This window comes from Pleurodeles waltl, chromosome 10, assembly GCF_031143425.1.
Source record: "Pleurodeles waltl isolate 20211129_DDA chromosome 10, aPleWal1.hap1.20221129, whole genome shotgun sequence".
NCBI lineage: Eukaryota > Metazoa > Chordata > Amphibia > Caudata > Salamandridae > Pleurodeles > Pleurodeles waltl.
This window is the reverse complement of record NC_090449.1, coordinates 571,791,037-571,814,259: the sequence shown is the minus strand read 5'-3', so window position 1 is coordinate 571,814,259 and position 23,223 is coordinate 571,791,037. Positions and strand designations below refer to the sequence as shown.

Here is a 23,223-nt window from a genome sequence, read left to right as displayed (position 1 = left end):
GGCAGTACATTGTCTGCCGTCTGCCTGTTGGCGGTGACCGCCGCGCTGTTTGTCTGTCCCGCCGTGGCGGTCGGAGTGTTAAAGTGGCGGGCTGTGTTGGCGGTTCCCACCAGGGTCAGAATTCCATTTTTTTGACCGCCTGCCTGTTGGCGGGTTGGCCGCCGCTTTATCACCGACCGCCAGGGTCAGAATGCCCCCGTAGTCCTGAAGGGGTTAAAAATAGGTATATCCAGCTTGAGTCACACGATAGTGTCACTGTACCCTAAATTCTAAATTTAGTTAATATGGGTTTCTGATTGACTGAGAGAGCGTTTTTGCCCGTTAGCCTTTTCGGTCCTGTGGGACCGAACAATCTGATTGGCTGGCTGCAGCTTGAAGAAATATATTGCAGCTGCCATTACAGGACACGGGTACTCTGTCCTCCTGCGGCATCCCACGTGGCCATCCAGTGAGATAGTGTGGTTCTCCCGCATGATCCATGTCAGCCCTCCTGAAAGTTACCACAGTAGTCTCACAGGCATTGTACTTCTGGACCGTGGAAGCTTCACTGGCTGGAGCTTCCATTTTACAGTGATACAGTGGAGGTGATGCTCACGGTACTGCAGGAGTATCACAGCACTGAAGAAAATGAAAACAAAAATATTTAATATACTTGTGCAGCATCTGCAGGGGAATTGCCACTATTTTGTCAATATAAAGGTTACACTGACGTTATCATTTACTGTGGAAATAGAAAACAAAAAACTTTTACAAAATAAAACTACTGAAGTTCACTAGTTCTAGTTTACAGAGCCAACTGTAACTTGCACCCCACCAAGCACTGCTCATGATCCCACATATTACATCACTCATGACATGTGACTTGTCATCAGTGATGTCATTTAACATGACTCATTGATGACATCACTGTTGGGTAAGGTGGATTATTAAAGGAAGTGTAATGTTAAAGTGTTAATAGATGCCATAGTAGTTGAAAGCCATGTGAGATTGCATTTGCTTAACTGCCTGTTTCAGCTTTTTAGACATTCCTCTTTGGTACTTTTTGCCAGAATGTGTCAAAATTCTCTTTGGGAATGCATACCAACTGAATTCCTGATGAGGATGAAACTTAGTTGGTTCACTATAAAAGTACTTTAATATTTCAGAAAACCCTTACAGAGTCTGACATTGTATGAAATTTATATGAAGAATGTGCGTTTTTTAAAACTGAGCACTGCTCACAAGAGGAAAACCCAGGTGGCAATGGCTGCTTATCCTGTTACGATAGACAACGGAATTTCCACCTGCCGATATTGCATACTTCAATCTTTAGTGCTGAAATAGGTTTGTTGATTGAATCTCAGTAGTTAATATAATTTACATTTTCGTCTGTGCTAATATCTAACATTTGTAAATGTACATTTAAACCGGCAGAGCCAGCAGAAGCATATGCAAGAACTATTAGGCCGCCTCAGCCAGCAGGACCAGAAGAATAAAGAATCTCAGCATTCACTAGGATTTCAGTTACACAATGAAGCTCAAAAGCAAAGCTCTCTCATAGGGCAGCTCAAGCAAATGGTGACTGAGAAAGAGGCCAAGGTGAAGGACCTGGAGGAGGAGATTAAACAGCTGACAGTGAAAGTAAGTGCCTGAAAACAGACTTAAACTTTTAAGACATGCCCCTCTCTGCCTCCCCTAGAATGTTGCATACCTTCATGGTTTTTTCCACCAAGCTTTAACCCTTACTGATAGAAACAATCACCCAAATACAGTAGCCATTATTTTTAATACCTGAACTTTATTAGATAATCATAATGCTGCAGGTTGTTAAAGAGGTATTTAGAGCTCTTCTGCATGGCTTGTGCAGCTTTTATAAATGAGACTGTCATACGGCAAACAGAAAGCATAAACTGCACATAACAGAATATCCATATTATTATTGTAGTTTACTACCCCTTTGTCCAAATAAGAATCAACATTGTTAAGGATATCTCCAATAATCACAGAGGCATAAATCAGAATTGATGTCTTTAGTAAAGAATTTTTGAAAAAGTGTTGTGTGACAGTACCACCACAAACAAGATTTCACCATCATAGTAGTAGAGGATCCTCTTTACATTATTTTCACCTGTGTTGACAATTATTTTGTCAGCGGTGAAAAGGGATTGTGAAGGGTGCTTTCCTGTTTGCCCAGCCATTTCTGCTAAAGAGTATGCTGCCCCCCACACTCAAGTGTCAGAATCACTGCCTGAGGGGTAGTGGAATTTGTTATCCATGTCCTGACTGGCAATGAGGTGCTCTCTGACCACCCAACATGATAGTGAGTCACTGAAAGCCTTCCCTGTGCCCCTTCATACATGGCGGCAGACTTAGACCAACATATTGCTGGTATGTTTTCTAGGTGTTTTTCCATTTCAGGATCTGGCATTTAGCTGATAGTGGAAAGGGTCTGAAGTGCATTTGCATGTACACCCTCAATTCAAATATGACCTCAGCAAGCATGATCATGAACAGGAGAGCTGAGTTAATCTATGTGAGCGTACCCTGCAGCTATGGAAGTGCCATCTTCAAGTTGTGACAAGAGGAGCCCTGGTGAAATGCCTTCTACCCAGTTCAATTGAGTACCTTCTATGTTTGAATTGCACAGGCACATCTAACATGATCTGCAACAGGAAAGAGGGACCTTTCAGGACAGTGTTTCCAAGGCACTAACACCACCACTATTGTCCAGTTCTAATGTCTCCATCCACCACTTACCACTACTTTGTCTTCTCATTTGCCATACCCTGCTATATGTGTTTGAGAGCCACTAATCTTGCAACTTTACAGTTTACAGTTATTGGCATAGTTGTTGTTGTCAACAGAGACCCTCTCAGCCGAAAAAGCTGTATTTAAGTAGTCCTGGAAACGGAACATGTGTTCATCTGTTGCCACTCAGGTTTGAGGTACACTGAAGCATGACACAGAACAAGCATGGTTATACTCTCCCTTAATCAAGTTTGTTCTTTTTTGTTGTGCTGGCTGCTTTCATAGGATGCAGATTCAAACTCTTCATGTTTATGTCCCTAACTAATTCACCTGTGGATGTTTTTTCATCTTTCATTGTTTCCTAGAGTCCTTTATATTGGCCTCTGGTGGTGGATCCTATCTAGTTCAGCTATCTTGAACCAGATAAGGTCCTCCACCAGAAGTCAATAGAAAAAACTCTAGGAAACAAAGATGAAACATTTAAATGGTTTAAACACATTGCACCTCTTTCCTGTCTCCTGGAATACCTATTTTCATGTCATTCAGGGGTCTCTGTAGCAAGGATAAAGCCATTTTTATAGTGCCCAAATTTAATCACACACTTTCCATGCAGGTGTCCACCTCACTCCCTTTGAATACTTGACTCTGTCTCCCACTACCCATCGCAAGAAAAGCAGTAATACTTTTCTATTTGATTTATTGATTTTCTGGCCAGTTCCCAGTGTCTGATCCTGTAGGGGGTACTATATAAATACAGACAGCCAATCAACTAGTCATGGTGGAGCTGTGTTAGTACTTTACACTTGCACAATTACAGGAAGTATCAAGCTATAAAGTGAGCTTTGGGCATCAAAGAGTGTCAGTGTAGTGGAGGTTTGAAGAGCTGCAATGTATTTGTCTGTGTGAGTTATGCTGGATTGTGTGTCGTTCTGTCTATCTAGTCTGTCTCAGAGTGCTATTACATGGATATAAGGCTCTGTAGAAAATATCAGAAATAAAGTACATACATGATGAAAAGGAATGATCAAGATCATAATATGTTATAGCACTGTGTAAATAAAAATATAAATGTTGATATAAGTATGACAATCAAGACCCAGTACGAGCCCCAGAAAAAGCTCCAGCCAGCTCTTATCATTAAGCAAGTTTTTATTTGTAGCTTCTCTTGCTGTAATTAAGAGTTTCTCTGTGTATGTACTTGGTTACCAGACGGTCCTTGTAGAGTGAGACAGTCATGTACAGGTAGTGAACTTTAAGGAAATGCTTTCTTACAGATAGGCCTCCTGTTTCCCCCAAGCAGCTTATGGGTCCTTGTATTGTAAGTGGCTGGACTGTCGTTCAGCAAATCAATAGGGAATGCAAATTATACTACCATGACTTTACTCCTGTCACTTGCTGTGGGTTTCTGATCTTACTTGTCATTCGTCATTCTATGATTTAACCTATCGATGACATGAAAGTTTTGACGCGATGGGCAGCAAAACTGAATATTCTGGTAGGCACACTCTCAGCAACAGCATCTGTCATTTTTTAGCCTTGTTGTCACTGATTCACAGCAAGTCCTTTTCGTCGTTTGGTTCCTGCACTTTTGGAACCTGCAGTGTAACTTTTTCTTCCCTAGCTTCTACCAAGGAAGCTCCAGTAAGGGAACAAAAGATGGACATAACCCAAGATCAGGACCTTCTGTTCTTAAGAGCAGACCTCCCCCCCACTAGTTCAGTTATTATATCAGCAGCAAGAAAATACCACTGTACACCAGATTCTACTGAAAAGGCAGTTCTTACTGAAAAGGTAGTAAGTGCCTGTATTCTCTTGGTAGAAAAATGATTGGCACATCTGCTACTGCCTTGAAAGCAACAGGAGCATCAATTTTGTTTTGCAGATATGACAGATCTTTATGGGTTTCATTACAGCAATTCTCATACTTCTCTGGCAGACTCCCCCGAGCAAATAGAGGGGATTTTCCAAAAGTTTTATCAGGCGGAATGATGGTCTCAAATCAAAAGTTTGGTTGAAGGTTCCTCTGGCCTTGCTGGTCATAGCTGCTATCCTGGTTTACTCAAGAGATGATCATCGTGGTGAAGGCTTACCAGCCTAAAACTAGAAGCACAAGAACATATCCTAAAGCTGCTTTTTTATTCTTTCTTTTCAATCTTTTTGGTGATACGTAGAGAGTGAGGGCTCAGATGAAGACCCATGAAGAGAAAAGAAGAAAGAATAGAAGAAATATTCCAGGTGATCACCTATACAGGGAGTGCAGAATTATTAGGCAAGTTGTATTTTTGAGGATTAATTTTATTATTGAACAACAACCATGTTCTCAATGAACCCAAAAAACTCATTAATATCAAAACTGAATATTTTTGGAAGTAGTTTTTAGTTTGTTTTTAGTTTTAGCTATGTTAGGGGGATATCTGTGTGTGCAGGTGACTATCACTGTGCATAATTATTAGGCAACTTAAAAAAAAAAATATATATACCCATTTCAATTATTTATCATTACCAGTGAAACCAATATAACATCTCAACATTCACAAATATACATTTTTGACATTCAAAAACAAAACAAAAACAAATCAGTGACCAATATAGCCACCTTTCTTTGCAAGGACACTCAAAAGCCTGCCATCCATGGATTCTGTCAGTGTTTTGATCTGTTCACCATCAACATTGCGTGCAGCAGCAACCACAGCCTCCCAGACACTGTTCAGAGAGGTGTACTGTTTTCCCTCCTTGTAATTCTCACATTTGATGATGGACCACAGGTTCTCAATGGGGTTCAGATCAGGTGAACAAGGAGGCCATGTCATTAGATTTCCTTCTTTTATACCCTTTCTTGCCAGCCACGCTGTGGAGTACTTGGACGCGTGTGATGGAGCATTGTCCTGCATGAAAATCATGTTTTTCTTGAAGGATGCAGACTTCTTCCTGTACCACTGCTTGAAGAAGGTGTCTTCCAGGAACTGGCAGTAGGACTGGGAGTTGAGCTTGACTCCATCCTCAACCCGAAAAGGCCCCACAAGCTCATCTTTGATGATACCAGCCCAAACCAGTACTCCACCTCCACCTTGCTGGCGTCTGAGTCGGACTGGAGCTCTCTGCCCTTTACCAATCCAGCCACGGGCCCATCCATCTGGCCCATCAAGACTCACTCTCATTTCATCAGTCTATAAAACCTTAGAAAAATCAGTCTTGAGATATTTCTTGGCCCAGTCTTGACGTTTCAGCTTGTGTGTCTTGTTCAGTGGTGGTCGTCTTTCAGCCTTTCTTACCTTGGCCATGTCTCTGAGTATTGCACACCTTGTGCTTTTGGGCACTCCAGTGATGTTGCAGCTCTGAAATATGGCCAAACTGGTGGCAAGTGGCATCGTGGCAGCTGCACGCTTGACTTTTCTCAGTTCATGGGCAGTTATTTTGCGCCTTGGTTTTTCCACACGCTTCTTGCGACCCTGTTGACTATTTTGAATGAAACGCTTGATTGTTCGATGATCACGCTTCAGAAGCTTTGCAATTTTAAGAGTGCTGCATCCCTCTGCAAGATATCTCACTATTTTTGACTTTTCTGAGCCTGTCAAGTCCTTCTTTTGACCCATTTTGCCAAAGGAAAGGAAGTTGCCTAATAATTATGCACACCTGATATAGGGTGTTGATGTCATTAGACCACACCCCTTCTCATTACAGAGATGCACATCACCTAATATGCTTAATTGGTAGTAGGCTTTCAAGCCTATACAGCTTGGAGTAAGACAACATGCATAAAGAGGATGATGTGGTCAAAATACTCATTTGCCTAATAATTCTGCACTCCCTGTACGTCCCCCAAAGGGTTTAAACACCTAAGTGGTCTCAACATCAGTGACCTTTGCATCAAAAATCAACACCAACAGTAGTCTTAAAGGCACACAGGTCCAGCAGCCATTAGATGCCTCAGGAAAACCTCTGGCAGGATGAAAATATTGACTCTTCACTTTCTGCTCTTCCATATGCCAATCTGGTAGGGAGACCATTAAACATTTGTTAGAATGGTAAAGCATCACACAAGACAGCTGGATACTAAATACTGTGCAGCATGGCTGTTCCCTGCGATTCATATCCTCTCCTCCAATCATTCCTCCAGAGTGGTCTTTCTGATTCCAGATGGAGAAGCTTCATCAAAAGGTCATCAATTTTCTAGAGAAAGTGGCTAGAGAACCAGTCCCATCTTCCCAAAAAGAAATGGCAATTTATTCCTGTTACTTTCTGTTCTGAAAAAGGGGACCAAAACGATAATTCAGGCCCATGCTTTTTTTGAAAATTGTCAACAAATGAATAAAGGGGCTGGAAATTCCAGGTGCTGGCTCTTCACCAGCTTTACCCTCAAGTCAGATGAGGGGGATTGATGTATGCAATAGACCTTCAGGACTCATACTTTCATATCACAACAATACAGAAACATTGAAAGTTCCCGAGTTTTGTTGTTGAAAACCCTCATCCCCAATAAAAGCTCCTTACATTCATTCTCAGACCAGCCCTGAGGACATTCTCAAAATGCAGGGCATTAGTAGTCGCCCGTCTTAGAAGTCGAGTATTTTTTGTTTCTCCATACTTAGATGACTGGCTGACAAAAGTTTAAAAAACCCTTTAATTTGTCTAATTTCCAAATAAGAGGTGGGGAGTCAACCATGGAGACTGCACTTCCAAGCCTGTTCGGTTCATTCACTACTTAGGCTGCTCTGTTGTATTCACAGGTGGCAAAGGTGTTTCATTTGAGGTAGAGACTGTTACCTGTTTGTCTGAAGTGTCAGAATCATCTGAAAATATCAGCTGTGATGGGTCACCAGAACTCTTCACTTTTGGAATCAATGGCATCCTGCATTTTGCTATTACCTCAAACTTGTCTTCACATGAAGGCTTTCCAGGAATGTTTGGACTGTCAGTGTTAACATGACTCTGACAGTTGGGAATGCTAAGGATTATGTAAGAAAACGACAAGTGGGTCATAAAGAATTAAGTGCTTTGTTTGGGCTTATATGCAGAAAATCTGCTTGCAAATGGAGAAAACATGAAATTCCTAGGCTTCACTTCCAGCTACTAACAACAAGGAACTAAGGGGAATCCCATTTTAATGACTGGTCAGGGAATTTTATGTAGGCATTTCTACTGGTACCCCTGATACCATCAGCAGTTTGACATGCTCCAAAACAAGAATGATCCTCGTAGCATCACAATGGCTACGCTAGTGGTGGTTCTCCAACCTTCTTCATCTGTAGGAGTGACAACACGTAAATCTTCCAGAGGCTAGCAGGGTATATTCAGCACCCTACTTTACCATATTTGAATTTGGTGACATGGCTCCTGTATTCATTCAGTAGCGCCATGTCAGTCATCCTCATGACTACAGATATTTAAAAAGAAGCCAAAAACCCATTTACTATAGCATCCTACTCTTTCAAGTCAAAACACTTCTGCATCTGGGATAGTGAGAAAAACCTAGATCCTACGAAATGTCAGGAAGAAGCAGTACTACTGTACCACCTGTATTTAGCAAGATCAGTCTTGCAAATTTCTTTTCCACAGGGACATCTTGCTGCTGTAAAGCATACTGAAACTGTCCTTCACAAACATATTTCTTCAGGATCACTGTTATGAAAGACTTCTGAAGTACTGGGTTTTTCAGAACCCAGTGGTGCCAGGGAACAACACCCTAAGACTTCGAGTCCTTCCTGTTTCAGACTACAGAAACACAGAGTCTTCTTGGTGAAGTCAAAGATCTTGTTTATTGGCTGCAGCCAGTAACAGGTATCCTAGAAGTACAAACACGGTGTATATTCTCAGGAGACTGCTGCCCTTGCAAAGCTAACCTTCTCTTTTATACAAAATATTATGCTTTAGGCAAACATTCCTTATTTTACAGTTGACCATTCACATATTTTCACTACAAAGTAATAGCAGGGTTATGATGACAAGCCCATATTTCAGTTTGTCCAGCCCTCAATCAATTACCCGGCAAGGCTTAGTACTTTCATCAGATATCGACGGACCCCCAATATAAACGGGCACCTCCTCCTTGTAAAGCAAGTCATAAAGAAAGAAACAGGGACAGGTGTGTGTAAGATTAGGCATGGTTTGTGTGTGATGAAAGGTTTATGATGTGTTGTGCCTTGATACTAATCTCATTCGGCCACTGGGAAAGAAACTGGCCGAACAGGTTTGGCTTCAGGCAGTGGAGTCAGCTTGCCCAGGTCACAGAGGAGTCAGCAGAGGTGTACGTGTCCTTCAGACTTGTTTTTAGCATTAGACATTGGCCTATGTGAGGGCAATCACAAAATGGCTGTCGTTTAAATGGAACACGAGGGTTCAAGACGGAAACTCTGATATTCGGGTGATTTTGTTACCCGAATATGAATACAATGCTTGTGCATACTATTCTAATCATTCTCGGTCTGCTGATACCAAAATCGTTGTGATACGACGATGTTTATAACGCGGGTCCAGAATTTTCAGTACCACACTTCCTGGAAGGCATTAAAAAGGCATTTCCACCAATTTGGAGACATTCTCCTTCACAGGAGCTCAATGTGGTGTTTCTTTCTAAACTTCCTTCCAAACCTATTCATAGGGCCTCTTGTAGCATACTTTGTGGAAAGCTATTTTCTTATTGGAAATCAGATCTACACAAAATGTTCATGCAATCCAGGCCTTATGTTCTCATGAAACCTACTCAGTCTTCTATAGGGGCAAGGTGGTCAAGAGGATACACCCAAGTTTTCTTCCTAAGGTGCTCTCTGATATTCTTGTTAATCAGATTATTTCAGTTCCTTATTTTTTTTCAGAATCCTTCCACTACTGCTGAAAGTTCCTTGCAAACTGTGGATGTTTTTTGGTTTTATCTTGATAAAAGAAAACTTTTGACATATTTGAACAGTATTTTCCATAAGTCCATGTCCATATGGATTGTCTCTTGTGTTCTTCTCGCTTATCAGAATGCAAAACAGTCACTGCTAGGTAAACCTAAAGTTTATTCTACTATGGGTACATCTGGAACTACTGCTGTAAGTAATAGCCATATAATAGAGATATCTAAGGCGACCATCTGGCGCTGAGTCCATACTTTCACAAGAAACTATTGCCTAGATTCACGTTTCAGAGCTAGATGCCCAAGCTTGGCAAGTTTCTTGAGCAATCTTTTATACTTGTATATCCAAATGCTTTCTTCCTTCCAACACATGATGTGGGGTGGGCTTACTATTCTGTTTTGTGTTTATGATTATATTAATTTATATTTATAATCATAAATATGTGTTTGTGATTATCAATGGAGATCCCCTAAAGGAGAAGGAAAAGTTGCTTACTTGTAATTTTAGTTCTTCTTCAGGGGCTCACCATTGAAATCATAGGAAAACCCTCTTCCCTGTCAGGTACAAGAATGCAAATGATCTATCCTTGGGAAGCAAGATCCAGAATCTCCAATCAAAAAGCACGGGATAAACTGTCACTAACAGGGCATGATGAATTACTAACAACATTTAAATTAAATTAATGAAAGAAAATTAAAGGAAGATTGGCCAATATAACCTTCAATACACTGTCAAAATGTTTATTTTGAAAGTGCAAAAAAAGGTTCTTCTATAGAAAAGTGCATATTTTTATTTTTTAAAGTGCTCTGAGTCCTACATTTGGGCAGTACAACCTAGTGCTTATGATTTAAATGGCGTTTCATCAGGAGAAATAGGATTACAGGTGACCAACTTTTCTTTTTTTATGTATTTATTGTTTCAAAGTGAAAACCGTAAAGAAATAACTGCATTGTCATGCACAGAACAATAAAAAAAGAATCCATTGGGTGCTACATGAAGTAATCAAGAAACTCTCACAGTTTAATTCATACAATAAATTGTGTACAATAGTAAATAAAGAATCAGTTGACATCAGCGGTAGCGCTTTAATCATATTAATGGGCTACAGGTGTACAGGTGTGTTGGGGAACTCAGGGGATAAGGTCAGTGCCTATGTTATCAAATATTCTTGGAAAGGCCCCTAGATGTCTCTGAGTCTTCTAGGAGGCGGGAGCATTGAGTAGCATACCATTAATTACCTGCTCTTGGCAAAGTGCCATATCTAATAAGCATTCTCAAATGGTGGGCATAAGTCCCCAGCCCCATGTACAAGCCACCCTATGCTTAGCGAGGAGCAATGCCAGGGCAAGAAACCGCTTATTGTCATCAGGCATCTCTGCTGGGAGACACAGAAGCGCCAGTCCTAGTGAAAGTATGCAGGTGTTGGTGCAATATGTTCTACAGGGTGGAGAAGACGGCATGCTAGTAGGCCAGAACTGAGGAACAGAGCCAGGCTAGATGTCTGAAATCAGCCCCTCATCATGGCAACTAACACGCTCTTCATTAGCTTGCAGCTTATATTGACACAGTTTAACTGGAGTATATTATGCCTTGTGAAGAAAAAGAAAATAGCTAAGGCATAGTCTGGCATTGAGGGAGAGAGATTGCATCTGACAACACACGCCTGCCCAATCCTTGACTGATATGGATTTGCTGAGGGGTCCTTCCCATTGATTCCAAGCCTGCTGCACACTCAAAGACGTGTAAGTTTGCGCAGAGGCATTAAGACAAGAGAGGAAGTGTTGAGGAGGACACAGTTAGGAGAAAGGTAAGAATCTTACATTCAATTCAATTTTCAGCTTTATTTCGGTAAAACAATACCATAAAAGCATGCCGACACAATTCATACATTTCTAAAAGAAAACAAAGGTAATTTGGTAAAAACAGTAAAACCAGACCCATCATAAGATTAAAGAAAATAAAATCCAGGACTCCCCCAAGGCCATACAGTACAGTTAGATAAAAAAAGAATAAGCAATTGATCGATTAAAACACTATAGAAATACACAGTACACATCGCTTTACAAATCACCATAAGAATATTATAGAATAACCATGAATACAATCTATGTGCACAAAACAAATGGGATTGATATCTGACTGTTAATAGCAACGGCTGTGTACTGGCAAGAAAGTTCACTTGGTCTCTAGAACTATAAGTAAGCACAAATAATAACCATTATGAGAATAGAATTTCGTGCTTCTTTTGTAAGACATTAGTCCCTAGCATACCAAAGTGCCTCTAAGAATCTTGGCAATGTGCCTACCATCATCACATGTGGTCTTGTTTTGCTAGTTTTTAAGAGCTGAGTGAGAATCCCTAATGCCCAACGATTTCTTTTTCCCATACATGCCTATATTCGGCTGAAAGCCATAAAAGGCAAACGATCAAGTATTAGAAAAGACACATTATTCCAACAACAATTAATATTCATTTAGCTACTAAAAACCGACTGTCTGGATAAAAGCGATTATTAATCTTAAAAGCTATAAATAGGAATCAATGACAGTATTACATTTTTATAAAGCCCTTAGAATTTGCCTCCAGTGCCATCAGGCACTTATTTTGCTTTGGTAAGGGAGGACTATTTAAAATAAAATTAATAAATAACTGAATCCTAGAGCCTTAGGCCCACCTTGTCTCTAATAAATGAAATTGCTAGTAAAAACCGGCTTAAACCAAAAACAACATATGGTATCGTACTAGATCTCAAGAATCTTGCTGCTTCATTATAGTTCCTGATTCCAACGTTCCTGCAAATAGGTCGAAGCCATTTCCTCCTTGGTTTATCATAGGCATTGCAGTTTAAAAGGACATGGTCCGTCGTTTCAGGAGTCTCCATATTACACAGCCCACAAATCACCTCTTGTCTTCTCCCATTGAAGGGGCCCCATTTAGAAGTAAAAGCCTTAACCTGGAAAGTCCCATATCGAAGCTTCATAAATAAAACTTTTGCTCGTCTAGGTTGGATAGTATCTATCCATTCCTCAGCATACGGTAATGGTTTAGTATCCAGGAAACTTAAAGTAAGTCTACCTAGATCCTTGCTGTAAAGAGGGCTGTTTAGGGTAAAGTCCCAAAATACTTGTTTTAGTTGATTCTTAGATTGTTTTGTTAGTGTATGTGGTTCATCCCAGTAAAATTTCAGGCCAAGAGTGTAAAAGCATTGTCTTATATAATGGAGCCACGGGAGGGAAATTGCCTTGTCCAAGTCTATAATCTCAATTAGCGCTTGCCTATAATGGATTAATTCAGGGGTAGACCAGAGTCTACACCAGTAAAGCAAGGGCCTCAAGGCTGCCAATTTACCTATTTGTTTCATGTTAATATCATAGGTTAAAGGAATCAGTGGAGTAGATGGAGGGAGACCCAGTACCCCCCTCATAAAATTATTTTCCTGGGTAACCAATGGAGTTAGATTTATGAATCCCCAGAGTTCAGCACCATATAGGGCAGCAACCTGTGCTTTGCACCTATAAATCTCAAATACTGGTGAAACAATACTAGACCTTGAGCATTTGTAATTTTTGCCAATTGCCATGGAGCTATGCGCTATGGAAATAGCAGCTTTGTTAACATGCGGTGCCCATGACAATTTGGCATCAAGGAGTATCCCTAGATAGTTGAAATTTGTTACTCGTTCCAATGCCTGCCCTCTAATCCGAATGTTTCTCTTGAGTGCTTTATGAGGGTTAACAGTCAGGTATTTGGTCTTGTTTGTATTAATTTCTAATCCCTTCAGGCTGCAATACTCGCTAAATTTATCTAATAGAGTTTGCAAGCCCATGGGAGTTTGGGATAATAGGATGGTATCATCTGCAAAGAGGAGGGCGGGGACAGGATCACCGTTCAATCTTGGTGAGTCATGGTTGCTTTGTTTCAGATAATGAACCAGATCATTAATGTATAGTGAGAAGAGGGTTGGGGCAAGCACACAACCCTGTCTCACCCCCCTCTTAATAGGTATTGGGTCTGTCAACTCACCCTTTGGCCCCCACCGAACCTTTGCAAATATATTTTCATGTAGTCTCTCTAGCTGGCTCAAGAGGTTCCCTGGCATACCCTGTTTCCCTAGTGCAGCCCATAAGGAGTCTCTTGGCACTAGATCAAAAGCTGCACGCAGATCCACAAATGCGATATAGAGATGGCCTTTCGTTAGTCTAGTATATTTCCACATTATCGTCAATAGCCTAAAGGCCTGATCGACTGTGCTCGTCTGCTGTCTAAAGCCAGCTTGGTATATAGTCAGTATGCTGTTTCCATCTATCCAGCTGTTAATCCTATTCAGCAGCTGTCTAGCATATACTTTTTGCGTGACATCTAAGAGGCTAATTGGTCTATAGTTCCCTGGTTCATCCCTGGAACCTTTTTTGAAGACTGGGATTATTTCTGCCCCTTTCCATGTCTCGGGCACAAGACCTCCCCTTGCTATAGCGTTACTTAAAAGATTTAGATAAGGTGCCCAAATTTCTAAACTATGTTTGAACAGATCCCCCGGGATCTTGTCCAAACCGGGGGCTTTCCCCAGCTTGATTGCTACAATGGCGTTCACCGTCTCCTCCAGGCTAAATTGTAACTCGGGTAAAATGCCCTGAGTAGCTAAGGTTTTATGTCTTGAGGGATAGAAATCAAGGCTGGGGGGATCAGAATAAAGGTGTGTGAAATAGTTAACCCATGTATTGGGATCTATATGATGATCAGTAGAAATTATCCCCTCTTTGCTACCATGGGAAACTATTTTCCAGAAGATCCTAGCGTCACTGGTTTTTGCTGCTTCCAAGAGATCTTGCCATTTTTGATCCTCCCAGTTGCTTTGGGCAGTTGCCAGTGTTTTCTTGTAACTGGTCCTTGCCTGTTGTATGGCCAATTGGTTCTTTTGCTTTAGAGCCTCTATCAGCTCTCTTTTCCTCTCCCTACATTTGGTAGTGTACCATGGGCTGCTTGGGGTGATCTGCACCTTCTCCTTTTTGGGCTTGTACCGTGGCTGTTTGGTCAGGAAGGGTCTTAGTGCAATACTCATTGATTGGTGAATGGCCGTGATGGGGATATCAGTAAATTCATTTTCAACTTAAGGCTCTAGGAGATTAGAATATGTATGGTAAATATTTGTCATAGTCTCCAGATTGCCTATTATTGCAGGCCATTTTATATCCCGTCTGTTGTTACTGAGGAAGGGTTGTAACTCCACCTTATTATGTTCTACATATTCCAAATCCAAATCTAGGAGGTGGGCGCTAAGTTCAATTATTAACGGGAAGTGGTCGCTTTCCCTTCTTTTATCTATTTTAAAAGTCACTATTCTTCCCCATGTACTTATACTATGTAAAATATAATCTATTTTCGAGGTAGAGTTGCCTCTCTGGAAGGTATCCAAATTAAGGCCTCCTTCACCCACTCTACCATTACATGCCCTCAGTCCATGTTTTAATGTAAGGCCCATAAGTTGCAATGCAGCCACTGTGCCTGGAACAGTTTTTTCTATTGTTAAATAAGGAATTGCTCTGGCTCGATCTTCTTCTTCTGCTAAATGTTCAAATCCAGTTATGGGTTCATAATTACAATTAAGGTCACCCCCTATCATAATTGTCTCTCCTCCTGGGATCTTTTTAAGCAGGTCATCTAATAGAGTTATTTCAGGCGACTCTAAGTTTTTCCTTCTAGGTCTTATGTATACATTGAACAAGTGGGATATTATCTTATTTTTTCCCCCCATTACCAACCATAAAATGTCATCTGACTCTGTGGCTTGCATACGTATCTGAACATTTAGTGAGATTTTCACCCAAACAGCCAGTCCCCCCGACGGTCTCCCTCTGGCAGCTGAAATTGCACTAATAAAGTAGGTTTTATATCCTAACTTATACGGCGGGTCTTTAAGCCAAGTCTCTTGAAAGAGACAGACATGGTATTGATCAATATAGTCCTGCCATTCCGGGTCTGTAAGCTTACTTTTTAAGCCTGCTACATTCCAGGAGATCATAGTGATAGGACCCCTCCCGTTTGGGGTTGCAACATTAGAAGTAGGGCTCAAATATGCTGTCGAGTCTTTCCTACGGGGCAAAGACTCCACTACATTCCCTGCCCCTGTAACATGAGGATCAAACCCTATGTGGGGCTCACCTACTGTTGGGTCCCCAATTGGTCCCACTTGTGCCTGATCGATCTGGAGTAGTCAATCTACTCTTTCAAGATTGGAATCACAGTTTCTCTTTTGCAATCCCTCCATGTCATTATACTTAGGCCTCGGGACTAGGGGTTTGGTAATGAAGGGATCCGAACTGAACCTCATGGCATTGATCGTGGGGGCAGGGGTTCTCTGTTCCATGTCAATCAGGCCTCTGGATAAGCTTCCATCCTTAAATGTTAATGCAATAACATCATGTTGCCCCATCCCTCCTGAGATTCTTTCTGCCCTCTTAATATCTGAATGAATTATGGATAGACAGTGTCTTTTGATCCTAATCCAGTGTGTAAGCTTATTCTTTAGGGAATCTTCGTCTTCACTACTATCTAGGGCCAATTTTTTAACATTTAACAGATAAACGACATTGGTCTTAATGGGAAACCTATCCCCCACAGAATGTCGATTCCATGTAGTATAATGGTAACGGTCATGAGACACTTGGGGATGGGGGATCTGAGTGAGCTCCACATTCCCTTTTTGGGGCCCTTTTACCAAGCGGGATTCTCTTCGTGGATTCCCTATTTTTTGGCATAAATCACTAGCATTACTTCTAGGGTAGTTGCGTGGACCAGTATTTTCCCCGTTTACCCCTCTCGTATATCCCTGCGGATGCTGTAAAATCTTGGCTATAGCTGGGGTAGGGTTGGGGTTAGTATTCGAATTTTGAGAACGTGTGGATCTACCTTGTGGCTGAAATGATAAAAGGGGAGTCTCCTTTTTGCACTGAGCTTTGTGGGTACCCCTACCCCCCTCCTTTTCCACAATATCTGATAGGGTTCTTACTTCAAGTTTCAGGTCCTTAACTTCCTGTATTAATCCAGAGAGTAGGTCATAGAGGTCTGCTATAGTTCTTGTTTTATGTTTTGGGGGGTTCACTGGTTCTAAGTTGCCTGGAGAGATCCTCTCTCTAGGTAACTGTACAATTGGAATAGTTGGGTATGACTCATCCAGCAATTCCCCCTCTTGTGTATTCTGTACTTTATTACTATCAAGTTCTGCCAAGACTGCATATTTATTGAAACATACAACTTCACACTCCTGCATGAGGCCCTTCTTCCTAGTACTATCTATGGTGCATGGATGTCTGGATCGAGTTGTAGGATCCTTAGGGCTACCAGTCCTAATATCGGGTGATACCTCCCCCTCTTGCTGACTAATAGTCTCTATCACTTTATCTTCCTCTAGTTCAACTTTCTTCGTGTAGTAAGAGGTAATCTTTTTATCAGGTCCCTCCCGGACAGTGGCCCTACTACATAATAATGACTCTACCTCCTCAATAAGATCATCAATTTCGTCTATAGTGCAGTTCTCGCCCGCATTCCTGAGTTTTTTTGTAGATTTCTCTTTCCCCCTTGGGGGTTCTGATGCCTTACGTTTTCCCATACTTTGAGCCACCTATATGATACTTCGGCTCTAATGGAACCAGAGGACAAATATGTATTTATGGGCAAGAATAGAAGTAGGTCTAGTGGGGGTAAGCCTAAATGATAAATACTGACAATGAATATGACAAGTATTTAAGTAAAGATTTTACACTCAAGATTACAGGTAAACTTCTTGTAATAAAGTAGAAAGACAGCGACCCGGCCCGGCCCCACTTCAAATCTAGCAGGTAATAGTAAGAAAAGCACTATGCTGGGAAAGGATGACTTCCGTCCTAAGGCCCTCTATAAAAGGACCTTTTTTAGGGGTAGGTATTGGCACAGTACCTTCAGGCGGCCAGCTACTTATGAGCTGCCTAAACCGAGCGACTTGATGTGAAAGTTAGGGGGGTGGCCCTGCCCTGCCACTTCCTGGCAATGACGGGCAAGGACGGGCCTGCCCTTGGCCCGGGCTTTGCCCGGGCGCCGCCCGCGACGGCGGGAGCGCTGTAAGCAATTAAAGGGCTCCTGCCCCCGGACACACCTCTCGACGCGCTTCCCGCGACGGCGGGAGCGCTGAAGGAAATTAAAGGGCTCCTGCCCCCGGACACACCTCTCGACGCGCTTCCCGCGACGGCGGGAGCGCTGTAAGCAATTAAAGGGCTCCTGCCCCCGAACACACCTCTCGACGCGCTTCCCGCGACGGCGGGAGCGCTGTAAGCAATTAAAGGGCTCCTGCCCCCGGACACACCTCTCGACGCGCTTCCCGCGACGGCGGGAGCGCTGAAGGAAATTAAAGGGCTCCTGCCCCCGGACACACCTCTCGACGCGCTTCCCGCGACGGCGGGAGCCCTGTAAGCAATTAAAGGGCTCCTGCCCCCGGACACACCTCTCGACGCGCTTCCCGCAACGGCGGGAGCGCTGAAGGAAATTAAAGGGCTCCTGCCCCCGGACACACCTCTCGACGCGCTTCCCGCAACGGCGGGAGCGCTGTAAGCAATTAAAGGGCTCCTGCCCCCGGACACACCTCTCGACGCGCTTCCCGCGACGGCGGGAGCGCTGTAAGCAATTAAAGGGCTCCTGCCCCCGGACACACCTCTCGACGCGCTTCCCGCGACGGCGGGAGTGCTGAAGGAAATTAAAGGGCTCCTGCCCCCGGACACACCTCTCGACGCGCTTCCCGCGACGGCAGGAGCGCTGTAAGCAATTAAAGGGCTCCTGCCCCCGGACACACCTCTCGACGCGCTTCCCGCGACGGCGGGAGCGCTGAAGGAAATTAAAGGGCTCCTGCCCCCGGACACACCTCTTGACGCGCTTCCCGCGACGGCGGGAGCGCTGAAGGAAATTAAAGGGCTCCTGCCCCCGGACACACCTCTCGACGCGCTTCCCGCGACGGCGGGAGCGCTGAAGGAAATTAAAGGGCTCCTGCCCCCGGACACACCTCTCGACGCGCTTCCCGCGACGGCGGGAGCGCTGTAAGCAATTAAAGGGCTCCTGCCCCCGGACACACCTCTCGACGCGCTTCCCGCGACGGCGGGAGCGCTGAAGGAAATTAAAGGGCTCCTGCCCCCGGACACACCTCTCGACGCGCTTCCCGCAACGGCGGGAGCGCTGTAAGCAATTAAAGGGCTCCTGCCCCTGGACACACCTCTCCACGCGCTTCCCCTTACATTCAACTGGAGCGGACTGGAAATACAGGACTGGGTCTGCACGTATGCAAAAAAAGTGAACAGGTCTAACGTGTGCAGTGGGTAACCTGCACTGGTAGTTAAACTTTTGCAGAGGCTCCCAGCAGGAAAAAAATCACCCATCTCTGTCTTACTTCATCTCGATACTCTCCGAGTTGCTACCCTCTCGCAATATATGGCATAACAGGGAATGGATGATCAGCTGCTTAGGGAAATATAATGTTCAATGACCCAGTGTAACCTGCAGTCGGACCCAGACTTGTTGCATACACGTAACTGTAACTATGTCACCCTGGGACTGTCACAGAATTTGCCTGATTAAGGGTGGGAGAGGAGGGGGATGAGCCTGATCATGCTTTGGGCAAGATGCGTCAGACAAGGGGGGAGGCCTAAGTCAATAATATGCAAAGGAGGCTAGGCACAAGGATAATAAAGCTTGAAATCTGGAGCTGCAAGGCCTCCCCAATCATAATGCAGAACCAGAGTTTCTAAACTAAGTCGAAGCTGCTGTCCTGCCCAGGCAAGGCATACCATAACAGAGCGAAGGGTATGAAAAACATAGGTATGTTCATGAATAGATAAAGCTGTGTGCCCCATTAAAGAAAGAGTCAATTAAAGCCATTCCCGGATTTGATCTTCTGGTGCAGATATTGCAACTCCACAATTCTCGAGTATGACTGCTGGTTTGCTAGCACTAATGCAAATGCTTAAGTACTTTAAAGAGTATGTCACCCAATGTAGGCGCAACAAAAGTAGGTGAATGGTAGTAGCTGGGGTAAGGGAGAGAATGAAAGGCTTAGTCTCATTAATTGCTATGCCCAATACCATCCTAAATAAAGAAAACCTGTAGATCAACGGGTCCGGATTGTCACCTGGGTTACTCGGGTAGAGAGTAATGTCGTAATGCTTAGAGCGTTATAACAATATTGTGAATAAAGAATGCCAGACCCCTGTTACCGTGCAGTTGGCGAACAGCTCAGTTGCTGCCGCGTATAGTGACAGACTGCAGTCTTGACGAATGCCTCCTTCAATTGGGATATGGTTGGATAATAATCCATTGACCCAGATCTATGATGAAGGGGCCGTGTAGAGCAACTGATTCAGTCGTACATAGAATCGCAAAGAAAAACACTACTGAAGAGAATCAAAGTCTTTAGTGGCATCTAAGAAGACAGCCACCACTTTCTTATCTGGTTCCAGTTGATGTAGAAGAGCAAAAAGGGTTCTGAGGTTGTGAGAAATGGAGCAGTTGGGGATAAATCCAGCATTGTCATGTAGAATGAGATTGGGGAGACAGAGGATCAGCTGATTGACCAAAACTTTCGCTAGGATTTTAGCATCAGTAGTTATGAGGGGCAGGGAGTGATTGGAGTCAGGAGATTTGGGAGGCTTGCTTGGTTTTAAAAGTCTTATTAGGATACTTTTTTGAAAAGAAGGAAGTAGGACACCTGTACGTAAGGCTTCTTTGTATACCTGAAAGAGGCAAGTAGCAAGAAGAACTTAAAAAGCCTTGTAAAACTCAGTGGGAAGGCCATCACTTCGCTGGGATTTGCAAGTAGGTAACCCGCCTATCGCTGCGGTGATCTTGTCTAAAGCTATAGGCTATGCCCGTTACTCTCTATGGGGCCCCTCCAACCAAGCCAAGGTAGGATGACTAAGGTAGACTAGATAATCTACTGGATTGTGCTAATGGCGAGAAGAATAAAGCTGTGTATAATATGCCACAAATTCCTTCATGATGTCCTTGACTTCAAAGACCATCATGCCATGATCCCAGTTCAGTAGGGTGACAGCCTTTGGACCCTTCCATCATCGCAGCACAAGGGCTAATTTATGACTTGGCCTACCGCTTGCTACATATTTATGTGCAATATCATATTTATGAATGTTTGCGTTCGTTATCCACCTGGGTATTATTTTCCATTAGGGTCATCTGAAGCTTCAACACCAGATGCGGCTGGTAGGCAGACTCTGTGTCATGGTCTAGTTGGCGAAGGTAAAGTTCCAGTATCTTTGGCTGACACCAAAGGTCTTTCCAGCTAGAGAACTGCTTAGATATGCATATCCCCTGATGTACACCTTGAATTCTTCCCACACCTGCCCACTGAATCCACTGAGCCCTCAGTGCTCTCAAAGAATTCAGTTATATCTCATTGGATATCAGATTGGAACACTGAATCTAACAGCGCCTCTGGAGAGTGTCCATGCAAAAGCGGTATGTGTGAAGGCAGGGAGAGTAATACGAGAACCACAGGGTGTGGTTAGAAAGGGTTGTAGACAAGTGCTCAATGCGTGCAACCCAACTATAGATATCAGGAGTGCCTAGCCAACAATCTAATCTAGCCCAGGATTTGTGAACTGTGGATATATGCATGCCTTCCCTGAGCGTAGGGCAAGAACCCTCCAAAAGTATAATAAATCATTATCCTTCATACGATTGTGTAGTGCGCTGGCCGCTGTACTATGGGTGCCAGTTGCAGGGTTAGAACAATCTAAATTGCAGTCCCTAACATGATTAGAATCCCCACCCCAAATAATACTACCAGGAGATAAAGTTAAACAGTGTCTCCAGGTCATCAGTATTGGGTCTATGTGTATTAATGATGATCATGTGTTTCCCTCGAATTACTAGCTGCAAGATAACGTATCTACTCTGTGTGTCCAATACTTCTGCCAGCAAGCGTACTGGAAGACCTCTTCTCACTAGTAAAACCACGTCCCCTGGCGTTGGCTGAGTAATTCACATAATCCCCATGAAAAGCCCAGTTACTGGTGAAAGTCATCTGAGTCTGGGGTTTAAGGCGTAACAGTGCAATATGAATGTTGTGCCACATCAGATAAACTAGTACTCTCTGTTTTTTCAGCAGATTACTTAAGCACACATTCCAAGAATTAAGATTAACTTCAGTTGTTTTAGTGGCATGGAATGGTGCTGTGTGGAAGAGCCCAGGCAACCAGAAGTACCCAAATGGCTTTGAAGAGCAGTCTTCAATCCCACCCAAGCATACACCCAAATATTCAGAAGAGAGTATGAGGTCAGCAGCCAAAATCAAAATAACACATAAGAAACAAAAACCCGTCCCAGCCTCCCCCAACCCATGCTGACCATTCCTTGCATCAGGGAATGCCAGAATATGAGAAACACTGTCATTAAAGCAAGAACAAAATTATCACTGGTCAAAAGTATCAATACACTGAAGGAGTGGGGGAACTCATTCTGGTCAACCAGCCCACCCTCTTAACAATAAGGAATGACTGATTGCCCAACAAGTGACATCCTGATATTTGAAGAGGAAGTAAAGGCATCAAAGAAGCATATGTCTATTCAAGTTGAGCTTCAACTGTCCATTGAACGGGGAAGGGATAATTATCACAGTTACAGACAGCAGTGTATGAAGTCTACGTACAAAGAAAGAGCAAATAAATTATTAATTCCAGAGGCATATAAGGACCCTCTTAGCTCATGCATCAGGACCCGTGAGGTCCGATAGGCCACAGTCACTTCCGGGTATGGAGGACTGGGTGTTACTGCAAAGCCGGACACATGTTCCGAAGATATTCTAAATGCTGCGCAGAGCCTCCATGGGTGAACTAAAGATAGTTGTTTTCCCATTCAGCTTGCATCGGAATCTAGCTGGATACAGCATGGCATAGGGTTCATTGTGCGCTCGGAGAGAGGTCCTGACATGTCAAAGAGCACTCTTGGCCTCCTGTACCCAAAGTGTAAAAACCAGGAAGACAGAGAGTTGGGAGCCTTGGCATGTGAGCCCACCCTTCTCTTGAGCCAGCTGAAGTACAGTATCAGGCATAGTAGTTAAAAAGCCTGACAATGATAGGACATGGAAGTGTGCCAGGGACGAGAGCAGGGCCTGTAGAGCAGTGGGCACGTTCTACAATGACGCAGTTCGAGAAAGATAAGCCTTGAGTAAGCCCCGTATTGGTGAATTCAGGGATGCCTACCAAGCAGAGATTGTTTCGCTGAGAGCAAGCTACCAAGTCCTCATTCTTCGCAGCTACATCCACTACCCATTTTTTGATAGTTAGCAGCTAATGTGGCTTGATCCTCCTCTGGTGAAGAAAGGCGCTGCTCAGAATCAGTAGTTTATGTCTCCTGCTTGGTTAAACGAGCCTCCAGTCTGTCAGGTTATCAGTTTTGGAGTCTATATGCTGGAAGGCAGCACTCATCTGGAGCAGCTAGGTATGAGTGTCATGCTCGGTGGAGAAGGCGCCTGAAGTTGCTGAATCAACAGCAGCTTCATCAGGAGCTGGCAGTACCTTTACAAGGCTCAAAGCCCAGTTTGGACTGCTTAGGATTATTTTTGTTCCTTATGAGAGGAACCATGGAGTGAGATACTCCCTCTCAATCATTATTACAGAACCATGCTCC

The 23,223-nt window shown here is 43.3% G+C and overlaps 1 protein-coding gene across 2 annotated transcripts in view; it reads left to right on the top strand.

Moving 5' to 3' along the window:
* CCDC13 (coiled-coil domain containing 13) overlaps positions 1–23,223 on the top strand; it is a 527,643-nt gene that overhangs the window by 354,220 nt on the left and 150,200 nt on the right. For both annotated transcript variants that reach the window (XM_069211020.1, XM_069211021.1), the window contains exon 10: positions 1,414–1,620. In XM_069211020.1, the coding sequence (XP_069067121.1) occupies positions 1,414–1,620 (207 nt within the window). The remainder of the gene's footprint in view (positions 1–1,413; positions 1,621–23,223) is intronic.